Here is a 15458-nt window from a genome sequence, read left to right on the forward strand (position 1 = left end):
GGGTTTCTGCACCACAATTTTTTTATCGTTAATAATGTGCTTCCTATAGTGGGAAGGTGCATCAAACTTATCATCATTTGATTCCTCATCGGTTTCCAATTCTGTTGTCCAAACTTCCTTCAAAGCTGGTTTCAACTCATTGTACTTGATTTTGCGCTCGGTTTTTGACAATTTCCTTGCTTTTTTTGTAATACTATCCGTTTGTGGTTTTGTGTGTTTCTTTTTCATTTTTGTTTTGGTTGAGTCAGGTTTCAAGTACCTCTTTGATATCCCATCCTTAAGGCAATCTATTGCTTCAACGAACCTTAAGTATTGCATTTTGTCTGTTAACAGAGGTATTGTGTATTCTTCCGTCTTGTTTTGTTTGTTCATGCGTTTATTCCGATACCTACGCTGTCTTCGAGGATTTTGGTTTGGAAAATCATAGCAGATCAATTGTCGATCTTTACATTTGATGTTTTGATCTGAGCTACTAGAAAGCTCGTCGTCTTTGTTGTCTTCTAACAGCTTATTGGTGGAGTCTTGGAATGCTTCTTCATCCGTTTGGTCAAGGTCCCGTACTGAGTTCTCATCCACTATGCGTCGACAGTCGACAACTTCTTCCCTGTCAGGGACTTCCAATTCTGATTTTGGGTTTAGGCTGACACTCATCATCTGGAATGGAATGATATCATACCCTTTCTCATCACGAAATTTGGTCAGGGTCACCTCATTCACGCATACATCAAGAGTGGCTAGTATTTGTTGCCATCCAAAAGGTTCGAACATCTCTTCTAGAAAAGGCTCTGGTACATATGCCTCGTCTTGTGTTGGCCCTATCACGAATGTAATCCTCTTTTTTTAAACTATCGCCCTCAGAAGCTTCACCGGTCCAGTGGTGAGCTTTGTTTTGTAGCCAAGCCATTATTTCTCCTTCTTGGTCAGTTGTGGAGTTTAGTTCCTCTATTGGAGTGCGTTCCACATCATTGTCCATGACATCGATCTTCGTAGTGACATCCTTGTTTCAGAGGTGAATGTAGTTGTAACCCCAATCTTGTACCATTTTTAGCTGACGCCTAAATGGTCTGCCCAATATGATATCGAAATTGCTGCTCTCATCGAAATTCATAATGGCGAACGTGTCTTCATATGCAATTCCGCAAGAGGTCACTACGATTTGCTCCAAAATGCCAATAGGTCTCTCCAGATACCCATATGCTAATTGGAGTTTCATTCTAGTTTTTCGAAGAGCAGGTTTTCCCCATTTTTCCCACATTGCTTTGGTTGCTATGGCTATTCTGGCTCCACTATCCAATATTGCTATCGACTTCACGTCTTTGTACTCCACGATCAGGGTAGTATTTCCTTCTTTACCGTCACAATAATCTCCTACCTTGTTTACTGGCACTGGCTCATGTTTAGCTTGTTTCGAGATTTAAGCATTCAGTGTTTTTGGAGAAGCATTTGGTGGCAGAACTACCAGCCCTATTTTCTCCAAATTTTTGTCCACCTCTGTTTAAAGATGAGGTCTTATCTGCAGTAACTGTGATAGAGCTAGCGTACAATGGATAGGAGATGACATCAGCTCATGAAGAGTTTTGGTATCCATCATCTTAGGATTAGCCTTCCACCATGATGGTACTTTATTTACCTCTGATCTAGTTTCATGGTTGCCAATAAATGAAGGTAAAGTCTTCAATGATTGAGGTTTCCCGTCTTCCGATATCTCCATACCTACATCACCATACAGTGATCGGATATCATTTGGGTAGAGCTCATGTTCGAGGTGGATCTCCGTGATGGGTGCTGACTGAAGCGTTGCACTTCCATCTTTTCTGTTTTTGATATGTTCCCACAAATCCTTTGTCTGTTGTTCTTCCACCTCAGGAATTGGCAGACGTGCTTGCGAATACATTCCATCTGTCGTATTGGTTGCTATCCTTGTATCTAAGGGCGTTTCCTTTACAGAATCTTTTTGGTTTCCATCCGTGATCCCACACTCCTTTAGCTCTTGAGTTTTTTTGCGGATTAACATCTCAGTTTTTGGAGCAGTTGGAACTGGTGGTTCCATAATCGCTTGAGCGGCTTGCACATCCTTAATCTCTCTTTTTCATACTCTCGGTGAGGGTACGTTAGCCACCTATCCTCCTGGGTTTGGTTAGGCTATAACCTAGCATCGTAAGCTTTTAAGATCGCGTCCAAGGGTTCAAAGACCTTGTCCACCAAGACAAATCCTCCCGACGGTATTACTGATGGCTTTGCTACATCGCCTTTTTTCTTAAGGTCTCTTTCCATCCTCAACTGTTTCTGTGTTTGCATTAATTTGGTTTCCAAAGGCGTTTTTTCTTTCTCTCTTTTGGCTTTTATCTTGTCTCGTATTGCCTTCCACGATTTCCTAGGGGTTCTGAAAGACAAATTTTCTATCGCTGTTTGACTGGCTGGGGTGTTCCTTGCAGCCTCATGTGCTTGGGCTCTCATTATCGCGTTTATCGGAATGGTTGATTCTGTGTCTAATCCACTTGAGCTTGACACAATTCCAATTTTGTTCATGGTTGCTTTCCCTTCGTTATCAAGGTTTTTTGGACAATGTGGAATGAGATGGTCATTTGTACACCCTTCACAGAACCCAAAAAGTTTGATTCATTCTCCTTTGTGTGGACAAATTCTTGGCCAATGATCACCACCGCATTGATAGCATGGTCCTATAGGTGGTGGAGAAGCTTGTGGAGCCCCTATCACTTGTCCTGTTCTAGGAGGATATCCCCTAGGTTTGTAGTTTTGGTTTGCCATGAACATAAGCATATTTTCATCGACCAATTAATGGTTTTTCGTTGGTTAAGCTATGTATGGGGGCTCTGGCATCTCTTTAGGAGCCATCCATGGAATTTGTCCTTCCAAAGCATATGCGTTCCGGTCAAACCCCCTCTCGTAGGTATTGTCTAAATCTTCTCGATATGAAACAACCTGGACCATACTCTGATCAGAAGGTGCTTCTATAGGTTGAGAAATCCTTACCATGGCCCTGTTTTCCTGGGGTAAAGGAGGTTGATGCCCCAACACAGGTTGAGGTTTTTCCTGCCCTTGGATTGCGTTATTTGTCCCTACTTGGTATCTTGGAGGGGGTGGAAACTCCTGCCCTCCATGTAGCCCTTATTGTCTCTCTCTAACATAGTTTCTATTATAGAAACATTCGTGGGTTTCATGGTTTGTCCATTTTTTTCCAGTTGCGCACCACTGTAGTACACACACTACATTTACTCTTGACCTCTGTTGAAGGTTGCACCATTGAGTTGGATGATCTCCTCCACAAGTGTCGCATTTTTGGGTGGGCGGTTGTTGTGTGTTTGGTTTCCTTGGTTCATCCTTTTGATCACTTCCTGATCATTTGATCAACATCCGGCATAGTTGGGTTTTGCCCACCCAGTTTCATTGTGGATTCACTAGTAGTTGAAGAGGTGGTACCTCTCCATACGCCTTGCAATTATCTACCATATACAACGCCTCTTTTGTGACTTGCTCAAAAGTAACACATGACTTTAAGTGCAAGTCTTTTTTGAGAGTGTCATTTCACAATTTTTCTATGAAAAGGACTGACAGTCTCTCATCCTGAGGTAGTTCTCTAGTAGGGCATCTTTCTATAAATTGCTTGAAATGAAGCGAGGCTTCCTTCACCTTTTCCTTCTCCTTTTGTCTAAATGCATAGATCTGGGAGACATTATTATGATTTATTCCTCTTTTTGAGACTTCCTCTGCGAATTCTCAGAGCCTTGTGTTCAGAATTCGTTCATGTCCAAAAGAATCTTCCAATTTGGTTCTCACTGGACTTACATGCCCAATTTTTGGTCTCGTGTGAGTAGTCGTGGTTTTTACTTCTTCTGGATTTACATAGTATTGGTGGAGTGGTCCCCCAGAATATGTATATCGTTCTAACTCCTTACGATCCATAGGAGATTATTTTTGGCCATACTTGTCCATTATGACCACCTGAATACTTCTCCCCTCTGTGTAAGTGAAAACGTATAGTTTTTTGCGGTCTGTCAGTTCCTTGATACGGGGTTCATCACATCTATAATACAGTGTTTGTTCTCCATTATTGTTTTATATAGCCCCACATAAGTGTTGTCTGTATTAAGCCACTCTGTCTCATTGGTGCGTCTGAGCACCGCGTTTTGCTTGTCCATTTTGAGTGGTTCATCTGCTAGCTCTTCATCTATCTTGTCCGTGGTGCCAGTCATCTCCCATTTGTCCACAATAAAGGGGTTGTGAACCACTAAGTACATCATTCCCTCTCTGTCAAAATATCTATCTCCCTCATAATCCACATCTACAAGGTCTCTGAACTCGCTTGGCTTATTTTCCAACTTAACACAATAGTGGTCCATTCCATCCTTATAGATTTTGGCCTTAAGCAGATTTTCAAATTGAAACTTCAAGTACAACAATTTTATGTCAGATGTAGGTTGAGAAGAACCCGCCCCCATGGAAGCTGTTTCTTGAGGGTTCAGCTTGTTGGAGTCCTTAGTCATTAGGTTGTATGATCTTTCTGACGAGGTGTCAGAAAGGCTTTCCTCTACAATGGGCTCTAAAGGATGCAGTGGTCTTTGATTCACGCTACCTTCAGTTGAGTGATTTCTCGCTTGCTCTAAAATGCTGGGATTCCTATTCTAGTACAACCTTCTTGATCACAAATTCATGAAGAATTGGTATTGCAAAGTCCAAACCGGGTTAGCTCATTAGCTAGCATGAATTTCCTGTTTTGATCTTACTTGTTGGGTAGTATTCTTCAGTACCCCATAGTCTGTCAAAAAATGCTTGATAGCTGTGAGTTTACAACCATTCCTGTTAGTTTTAGCTTTCAATCAAGGAGGTTTTGCAATAGCACATAATTTTACTCACAAAATCAACAATTAAAGTCCAATTTCAATCTTGAAAAAACCACCAGGTTCTTGTGGGCTACCTCTCTGTGTGGTACAATTCTGCTTTTATTTTGACTCAAAGGAACATGGATCGTGATCCATGTTGGGAAGCCAATTTGACTTTTCTTGGTACCATTAGGATCAACATGATTAGTAAGTACTATGGCATCAAAATTTCTGGAAATGGACCTCTGGATTGAAAATCAGGTCAATTCTAACACTTTGCCAGAGTTCTTGACAAGTTTGGACTTTTGGTCTGGTTTTTTATATCCAAATTCAGTTTTGAAAGGGCCACTAGACTCCCTGTGATGTCCTCTAGCTATGGTGCAAGCTTTGTATCAAATTGTGCTAGAGGAACATGGATCACAATCCATGTACCTCAGTGCCAGAATGTACTGAAACTTGACAAACAGCTAGTCCTTGGTGTATTGATACTGGCTATATGGTTTTTGAGTGTTTTGGAGATTTTTAGGTCAACCCAAAATCAATTTTAGGGTATGTTGCAGTGGTCTCACCCTTTATCTGTTTTTTGCCCTTTTGGCCCAGCTTTTGACCTTTTTTGATAAGAGTTCTTTGGGAGAAAGTACTTCAAATGTTATCAGTTTTCTACCTGTCAAATATCATCTCAAAATTCCAAAAAGGTACATGGATCGTGATCCATGTTTGGGAAGATTTTGGAATGATCTTTTCTGAGTTTGTGATATAGGGTACGGTGATACTCTTCCCCAAATCTTTTTGGATTTGACCAACTTTTTCCAAGTAAAAAGCAAGAGTTTGTGTCTGCTTTGCGGGTTTTTGCAAGCAACTCCTGTTTTGGTATTGTGATAAGGTTCTTTCACTTTTTTGCTGTGGCTCCTTTTGGAAAAGTTGTTCCTTTAGTAATCAGGAGTGCACTGGTCAAATTTCCCTTGCAAATGTCTTCTAGTTACATGGATCGCGATCCATGTTGGGCAGCATCTGGTCATGATTTTTTGTCGTGCTAGTTCCCTACTTCTACTTGATCCCAATTCTCACCCCTTTTTGAATTTGAACAAATAAAAGTTCAGTTTTTCCATTTTTTTTCAATTTTCAAGGTTTTGCTTTGCTCAAGTCAATTTCTTGATTTAAATGAGCTTTTAGCACTCTATTTCTAGCCAAACTCAAGGTTCTGATGCCTGAGAGTCTGTTCTAAGCAAAGGAAACAATTTCTTCTCATTTTTCTAGAAAGGTACATGGATCGCGATCCATGTTGGGCAGGCAAACTGGAAAAATCCTGCTTAGTCTGTCTCTAACAAGTTTGTATATCTCCTTTTTGCAAGTTTCGTTGGGTTTGGTTAAGCTTTGAGGCTTTGACCATCAATTTTTCAAATTTTCAGAGTTATGGTCTTCGGCACCAAAATAAGAGCTTTCGACAGTTTTTTCTTGATCCTTTTGGCTCAATTTGATGGTGGAAATTGTTACTTAACCTAATCCTATAAACTGAAATAGATGCACAAACATAAATGAATTTAATAGTACAAAAAAGATAGCGAAGCGTGTGGTGAAACAGTCCTTTCCAAGCATGGTAAAATCAAAGAACAAAATACTCTCTTATACTTCACTCACAACTTGCTTTGCTCATAAGGAGTAGTCTCGGACTTCAGTCTCTACTAAGCGCTAAACCCACGCTTAGATGCTTTACTGTCTATGTGTAAGCGGAATGGGTGTCAAAAGCTTTGGAGGGGATTTTTTTTACACTGAGTCACTCACCACCTAAGGATCGACTTCCTCGATAGCGGCGCCAATGTTAGCGGGTCGCCGGACGAACGTCTACAACATAGCTTTTTGGTACTAACATAATGTCAATATGCAAGGAAGCGACTTGGGATGGGGCACAGAGACTTAATGAGAGTGTCAATCTCACCAAAGTGAACTCAGAGGGCTATTCATACTGTGACAAAAGAAAATCAACCACTCTAGTCCGAAAATCAATCTTTGTCCGATCTCATTGCTCTAGGTTATCACGCCTTTTTGGCATCCAAACGAATTTGGAATGAAAAAAACTTAAGGAGAGGTATTACAACGCCTAGGGGATACAATCCTACCAAGTTCTGCAGTCATATGGAAAGGTACATAAATCACGATCTATTACAAAAAATGTGTAGAAAACTAAAACAAAACTATACGAAAGGTCCCCCTTAAGCATAGAAACACCTATCCAAGGTCAAAACATAAAAAAAATTCATTTAAGACCTCAAATCAATGCATTTAGCTCACAAAGAAGATCGAGAATGATTACACTTACATTGTAGAGCAAGAGACAAGGAACATAATGTGCTATTCGAAAATGAATTCTGATTACCAGACAAGGAGAAAAGTGGATTACAAATTGTAGCAGCAAGAGGCTCTCACAGTGAACGTCCAAATCCTTTCTTAGCTTATGATAACGTGTTTTCAAAAACTAAGGGTTTTGACTTAAGAGCTACAGGGACTTTTCCGCGGCCATTCCGTCACTTACAAGGGGTGTAGACGAGAGAGGCTAAGAGGGCATGACAAAATATATTATAATTACGAATCCTTATTAGTTGAATTACATCGCTTCTTTCGAAAAATGAGCGAGTACTAAAAGGTTCGGTGTACATCTGCCTTTTACGTGTCAGTCCGCTGTGTCCACCAAATAGTAGCGAGAACTCAAACTAACATAAATATGTCAATCCAAGGACATAGTTGACCCAACTAGTGCATGGAAATGTCAAATGCAATGCCCTAAGCTGCAATGCACTGAGGAGAGAGGTGTCACACTCTCTATACAAGGCAGATCTAGCAAATAGCTAGAACTCTACGTGCGAGCTAACCGAGACTTCCTAAGGCCGTAGAGAACTCAAACGGACTCCAAACTTGATGAAACTTGATATCCTAGCTAATGAGACCAAGGAGAATCCAAAATGTGACCAAAACTTAATTCTAAAAATTTAGTTGGGATGAACAACCACGATCATTGCCATTGCCCACTTACACCAAAAGTGACGAATCAGGGGTCCTATGGATCCTCTCTAGTCTTACCTACCTCTGTCCAAGCTTAGAAACAAGTTTAAACGTCTAATTATGTCTGAAAGTCAAGATTAGTACGCGGAGCAATCTCGAGCCAAAACCACTCGATTCGTCGCACACATACACTCAAACTCATCACAAAAGACGTACCTGAAGCTAGGAGCATGTAAAAGCAACACATGAAGTTTCATTGCAATGCCATACCCATACAAGGAGATGTGAGCGTGCAATCATAGGCAGATATTGCCCGTATCCTCCTTAATTCACAGTAATTGATTCCTCCATAATAATTACATCCTTTGCCTTATATATCTAGGGCTCTAAATTAGATATTTGGGTTAAAAAGAGGTAATTATTACAACAATGGGTGCACGAGGCTCTCTTGTCTCTTTCATCATTGCAGGGCTTTCTCGAGATTCACAAACAAGATCAAGATTTCTTGTAAAATATATGAATTATGAGCCGACTTTTAGGAAAAAATTATAGAATAAATAAGATGCGTCCGTTGACCAATTGGATTTGACATGTGTTGGTCAACAATTTCAACAACGTTGCTGAGTTCAAAACCATAAACTACTTTCTAATGCTATCCTTTTTTGGTGAATATATGCTAAATTTTTAAAATAAGTGTAAGTAATATACTTTGAAATCACTCCAATCTTTCTAAAAGGGTCTTAATCCTCATGTGGGGGTCTTGGATGAGATGGCATTGGATCGAACTTTTGAAATTTGATCCAAATTACAAAGGAAATATTGCTCAATTTTTTTTGCAATACATACATTATAGTAAATATATTATTCAATCTCTAAGCATAGTACTTGATCTGTGCTAGGTTGTTAGTTCTGGTTGTAATTTTTGACACTGATAACGAGGGGAAGGGGTCATTGACACCTATCTTCCGAATTAATGTTAGTAATGATGGACTTGCATTTTTGGATGGAAGGTAACAATTTTTTCCTTGAAGTTACGATAGAAACTTCATTGAAGCAAGAGATCCATTTCCATAAACTTGTCTAAGTTCTGTTAATATAGTACAATTTTTGTAAAGTTTTAGAGTCCATACGGTGATAATGTAGTGTCAAAGACTTTACAGAGGATTTAGTAACAAAATGGTTCTTGTAAACCCTCTTGGTGGGTCTGGTTGTAATGTACTGTTATTTAATAGCTTATTTAATACAATTGTGCAAATGTGGTTCAAATTGATGAAATTTATAATCTAAACAAAAACACACACACACACACACACACACACACAAGTATTGAATTTTAGAGGAAGCTTATCTTTGCACAGGTTCCTAGGTTTCTTTACGCAAGAAATAATATAAATAGATAGCACATTGCAAATCTCATTTTGCACATACTTGACTAACACACATCTTGCACTTCCACAAATCCAAGAGCTAATGCTATTTGCTTACCCAGTTTATTGCTCACCCCCCACACACACACACACACACACACACACACACACACACAAAGTTTTAGATTGAAGCATTGGGCGGCCAATGTGAAGTGAGTGTAGACTCCCATTATAATCCTTGGATTTGAGTTTAAAAGCCATTTAGGACTACCTCACTTATAGGAAACTTCCTAGTTTTACATGCAGCAGTGACGTTCTGCTCTAGAGAACCAAGAAAGAAGGCGTGAGTTTAGTGCTGGCATTAGCATAGCGAGTTGCATGGGGCCTCGTAACTGTTGGTGAGGTTCGGCTATCTACAACCAAATAAGAAAATCTGTGCATTGGTAAGAGATAACAAGGGGCGGCATCAGATTGGTGGAAATTGCATCCGATCTGAGCTCGTTTGGAGTGGTCTACACTCAACTATTTAAATGTGAGGGCTACCCTCACTTAGCATGATTCTATTGCTTTGCTTGTTTTTTTGCGTGCTTATCTTTACTGTATAAGTGGTGTGATTTTCAATATACAGTGAGTTTCTATATGGGGAAGGGGAATCATAAGAAAGTCTTGTTGGAGGTGCAAAGAGTGGAAACATCCCCGGTGGGTGGCTTGATCTAGCAAGTTGATGAATATATGCATGTGCAAGAGAGAGTGAGAAAGAGAAGGGATAGAGAGAGAAAGATCAACCCTATTATGGTCCCTATGGAAAATGCCATCCAACCATCTAATCAAGTTGCTTATCTATGCCCATGATCCCACTCATATTGCTAGCTAGTGGAGTTTCACTCTGCAAGGCCCATAACAAGTCCAACTGCTTACAATGTTTTGCTTTGTAGAGGTGGATTCTGGCTTGCAAGCATGGCAAAGCTCGGCCTAGTGTCAAATGATAGGGAGTTAGGTACGAGTGAAGAAGTGTGTGTGTGTGTGAGCGAGCGAGAGAGAGAGAGAGAGAGAATGGCCCCATGATAACGGCTTGGCCGCCAAGTTATAAACTCAAATCCAATGAAGCATACTGGGCATAATCATTGAAGTTGAGAGACTCTGAGGGTGAGAATCCAAAAAGCGGTCATTCAAGGAGAGAAATGCACCCACTTGGCAACCCTCCCTACATAATGTCTTTCTCTTTCATGTATGCAATAGAAGACAATAGATACATAAGAGAAAAGTAAATGAATGTATCACACCTTTCAAAAAATAGCACATCCATGACGCAGTGCAACTTTATCAAAGCAAAACATGTGCATGGAGAAGTTGTGCAAAGTTCAAACGATCTATTATAATAGGGCAGTTATTTGTGCGATATAAGGAGAAGATGGCATTATTACAAGAAGATTCAAATAAAGCAGAGATTGAACATCTGAGTGATTGAACAAGTTCTTCGGCTACTTTGAAGCCTTGAAGGCAAACGGGCAATTAAACATAACAAAACTTGAGTAGGTCCCCCCCCCCCCCCCCCCCCCCCCCCCCCCCCCCCCCCCGAACACACGCACAAAAAAAAGCCCCAAAAACACACACACACACACACACACACACACACACACACACACGCATTTGCTACAATAAGGGCATTGGGAACTTATTGCAATGGGGGACATTTCAAGATTTGGGAATGGGAGCAAAGGTCCTCGATGAGCCATCTATGCACCCAAGTTTGAAGGCGCAGATTAGATTGTAGCACACCGCTCTAAGGTGCTTGCCCACAAAGCAAGGTCCTCCCCATTGTCCCCAATTACGGTGCACGTTCATTCCTCTTTCTCGTTTGTGAAAAACTCATATTTTAAACATTATTGGCCGAGAAGTGGGTTGACAATACGCAGATGCAAGGCTTCCCTGAGCACGTCCCCCTCCCCCCCCAACTCGACATCAGGGTGGTGGGCTACTTCCCCCCATCAGCGCCGCTCTTTCCCACCTCTCCCTCCCTCGCCTGCATTTCAAAACAGCGTCTATTTAAGAGCGCCCCTTTCACAATGGAGTCTCAAAGCTTACTTTGCAGTAGATAAAAGATAGTGGTTTAGAGTACTCAGCTGCCCCAGAGATGGAGTACTCTCTCATAGTACTGGCAGCACAGCTTCTTATGCTCGCTAGCGTTGCTGTAGGGCAAGAATTTCCCTGGAATAGGTACATTTTAATTTACTTGCTAAAAGATTGGTTACCATGCCTGCATTCAATCATCAGCTAATGGCTGCACTGATTTACATAATGGATTTTCATAGCTGCATGAATCAATCGATGGGTAATCATTCATTGCGGAAACTCACTCATGTGTTTCCAAGCTGCATTGATTAACTGGGTGTCAATAATTTCAAGAATTGAATGCCGAGTCGCCCATTATATGGAATAAGAGTTATTAGGGCTACAACAATTAAGTAATCGATTTTCATTGCTGAATAATTGATTGAATGACTGCGAAAATTAAATGATGGGTTTCAGCAATTGCATAGAATTAATTAGTGGGCTTCTGTTGGTTTGATGATTCATTGATGGGTATTTGAGTTGAGGGATTTGCTGACATGTGGGCGATGGTGCGTGCTGCAGCTCAGCTAGCAATGGCGGAGCCGCTGCAGGGGCAGGCTATGGGAGGAGCGCATTGAACACAATAGACGCGTGTTGGAGGGGGGATTCAAATTGGGCGGACAATAGGATGAAGCTGGCGGAGTGCGCGATAGGATTTGGGAGCCAGACGACGGGAGGCAAAGGGGGCGAGTACTACGTAGTGACAGACGATGGCGACGATTGCCAGAACCCGGCCCCGGGCACCCTCCGCTATGGAGTCATCCAAATGCGGCCCCTCTGGATCACCTTCGCCCGGGACATGACCATCACACTTGAAAACGAGCTCATCCTCACAAGCGACAAAACCCTTGACGGCCGTGGCGCCAATGTCCACATTGCCTATGGCCCTTGCCTCACCATCCAATATGTAGACAATGTCATTGTCCATGGCCTTCACATCCATGACTGCCGGCCCGGTCATAGTGGCCGTGTCCGTAGCTCCACTGACCACATTGGCTACCGTGGTGGCTCCGATGGGGATGGTATCAGTGTCTTCGGCTCCAAAAATATTTGGATTGACCATAACACCTTTGCATCATGCGCTGATGGCCTTGTCGATGTCATCCATGCCTCCACTGCAGTCACCATCTCCAACAACTACTTCTCAAACCACAACAAGGTGAGACCCTCTTTGCACACCTAATCGAACACACACTCCACCTACTCAATCACACACCCTTTGCATGGCACGCCTAGATAGTATCAAACTCACTCCTTGGTGTTAAAATGTACCATATTAAGGTTTTATTACAATTGAGATAGTCTCAAATACTAATGGTATGGAGTAGGTCTCCACAATTTCAGAAAAATTAAAAAAACCCTCCTAAAGACTTGAAACACAAAATTGAAAAGAAAAAATGTAGGAAATGAAAACCCTCATGACATTGGAAAGTAAAGAGTATTCTCTATATAAAGAGGTTGTAGAGTGAGCATGCTGCTTTTATTTATCTTTTCTAATTTTTTGAAAAAAAAGCAATTTTACATTATGTGAGATATTTGTACTAAGAAAAACAAAAAAGGTACAACATTGCCATGCAAATTTGCCTTGCCATAGGTACTTAGGGACTACACATTCCAACTTTTATAGGAAGCTTGCAACCCATATAGACATAAACCAAGCATATCAAAGGGATAGACATACTTTTTTTTCTTCTTCTTCTTTTTTATCAGATTAGTGCTTGTAGATGAACAAGGGACACTCATAAGACGGCCAAGGAGATTGAGCTTTTGTCATTGAGTGGCATCAACGATGATGTCTTGCATTTGAAACTCTAGGGAGAAGAAAAGACTAGGAAAGGTTTGATAGAGTCCCTAGAGTGTCATTAAGAGATAGGTTTATTGATATTAAGTAGCAAGAAGGTTTCTTGTCTCATTTTTAAATTTATTTTTTGGAAGCCATTAAGAGATAGGTTTATTGATATTAAGTAGCAAGAAGGTTTCTTGTCTCATTTTTCAAAAAAGAAATAGGAAAATCAAAACATGTTAAAACTGGGTCTTTGGACTAACCATTCTAACTCACCATGTATTCAAAATTTCTTGGTGGTGCATACAAAGATACATGCAAATTTTGAAAGTATTTGGCTAGGCACACTCCTAACAGTGACAAATTCTTCGTTCATGTAGGTAATGTTGTTGGGCCACAATGATGGCTTTAGTGCTGACAAAGCTATGCGTGTGACGGTGGCCTTCAACCATTTTGGGCCAGGGCTTGGACAACGCATGCCTAGGTATGTACTTAGATACATAATCTAGAGGGATGGAGGGATGACAGAAGCTCAAAAACTAAAAAGAGTCACTTCGTAGGTGTCGCTTTGGATACTTCCATGTTGTGAACAATGAGTATGAGGGGTGGAAGGAGTATGCAATTGGTGGTAGTGCTGGCCCTACCATTATTAGTGAGGGAAACCGTTTCACAGCCGCTTCGTCCAAGCAGGTATGTCCATTTTATTGGTTGGTCATGGCAAGGCTAGAAAAATACATTTTTCTTAACCGATCAAAATAAGGGGAAACTTGAAATTCTCCCGGTTTTTAGGTCAAAATTTGAAGCTTTTGCCGATAATTACACTAAAACTTCTGTAAATTTGCTAGTTTTGTTAAAGGCAATCCCTATCTATACATTCTATGCTATATAAACTAGAAGTCATTTTTGGCTATCTTCAAAATGACAATTTAACTAGTTTTGACGGCTTCATCACAACAAAACTTTTGCTACTAGCCTATGCTGATCATCCTCTTGTTTGTGTGCCTCATTTGTAGGTCACTAAGCGTGATTGCAAGTCATGTGCATGGCAAGGTTGGAGATGGACATCTGTCGATGACTCATTTCTTGATGGTGCTTATTTCCTCCAATCTGGCTCGGGCATTGACAACAACAACCGATACGGCCTTGGAGTCAAGAGCACCTTTGCACCATTCATGACTACCTCATCTGGTGTCCTCACTTGCTCAATGGGAAGAGCATGTTAATGAGTGGCATCCATTGAAATCATGTTAATGAGTGGCATCAATTCCCACTGATGTAAAGTTCACTTATGTTGAACACCCTCTCTAAACCATGTTGAAAGCGGCATGGCCTAGATGATGTGGTGCCTAGTTTGCAACCACACCCCCTCGATTCCTAGGACATGTAGTGGCGGTGTAGTGTTGAACATTGTAAAACAACCGAGTAGGTCTACGGATGACATTGCGAAGATGTTGATCGTACTCTTGAGTTGGACATCTCTATATCAAAGCTATTTCTAAAATTAAAAATCTTTCTAATATTTGGCAATGGCTTATTGGTTTTTCTATGAAAATTTTCAAGTGATTAAACTTTGGTAGCAGTTCTTTGGTTATGTCATGCTAACAAAGTACCATGCCACCTACAGTTTTGAAATTCATGTCATTCTTGTTTTTTGGCAAAACTCACAATTGTGAGTGATTGTAATAGAAAGAGAACAAAAAATTACAGATCAATCTCAAGCCCAGGCCAAGCCTTGAGAGGCGGATACTACATCAGACTTTACAACCATAAAGGCTTTGATCGAAAGAAATTCATGTCATTCTAACATAGTTAGAAGTGTCCCAAAGATTTTCCGAATTTATCTATAACCTAAGCTTGTTTTAGAGATATTACACTAAGTGAAGGGTACATGACAGAATGATTTGCAAGATGATGCACCACATTTTGTAGGTCTCTACTATTTTGTAGGTTTCATAAGGACCTTTGACCCACTTCTTTAACAAAAGATTGAACCCTCTCTAGGATTTATAACTTCAATGACTGGTTGAAATTGTTTTCTTGCTTTTGAGAATATGGCCTTCTAATTAGGATCAAATAGGATCTTATGGAGTTTGAGGGGTCTCTATAACATCTCCTTTCCTTTTCAGAGCTGCATGAAAGATACCAATGGATTATATTATTGGTAGTTGTGTAGCCATTGGAGCATAGCAGGAGCTACGCATAAAAAAACCCCAAAAATCATCAATCCAAAAAGCTCTATAACAAGAGTAGTGCACGGAGGCAACCACACAAGCATGAGAATTTGTGATCCACACACACGTGCATGTGCACGCACACACACACACACGCACACACTTGATACTGGGTCTATTGTGCCAT

General features: G+C 40.8%; 1 protein-coding gene across 1 annotated transcript; it reads left to right on the forward strand.

The window, feature by feature from the left end:
* The first annotated feature begins 10812 nt into the window (after positions 1–10812).
* On the forward strand, positions 10813–14632 carry LOC147445726 (putative pectate lyase 2). The gene is made up of 5 exons (XM_086525165.1): positions 10813–11422; positions 11840–12476; positions 13481–13584; positions 13661–13790; positions 14114–14632. The coding sequence occupies exons 1-5, from the start codon at positions 11340–11342 to the stop codon at positions 14321–14323; spliced, it is 1164 nt and encodes a 387-aa protein (XP_086381291.1). The 5' UTR covers positions 10813–11339; the 3' UTR covers positions 14324–14632.
* The last annotated feature ends 826 nt before the right edge of the window (positions 14633–15458 follow it).

The sequence above is a fragment of the Adiantum capillus-veneris genome, chromosome 12, assembly GCF_014529385.1.
Source record: "Adiantum capillus-veneris isolate H3 chromosome 12, ASM1452938v2, whole genome shotgun sequence".
Taxonomy (NCBI): Eukaryota; Viridiplantae; Streptophyta; class Polypodiopsida; order Polypodiales; family Pteridaceae; genus Adiantum; species Adiantum capillus-veneris.

Excerpts from the sequence above, each read along its gene's own strand:
- LOC147445726 (XM_086525165.1), top strand. The coding sequence starts at position 11,340 with ATGGAGTACTCTCTCATAGTACTGGCAGCACAGCTTCTTATGCTCGCT. Across the intron at positions 12,477-13,480 it reads ACTTCTCAAACCACAACAAG|GTAATGTTGTTGGGCCACAA; the intron begins GTGAGACCCTCT and ends TCGTTCATGTAG. Across the intron at positions 13,791-14,113 it reads CAGCCGCTTCGTCCAAGCAG|GTCACTAAGCGTGATTGCAA; the intron begins GTATGTCCATTT and ends CCTCATTTGTAG.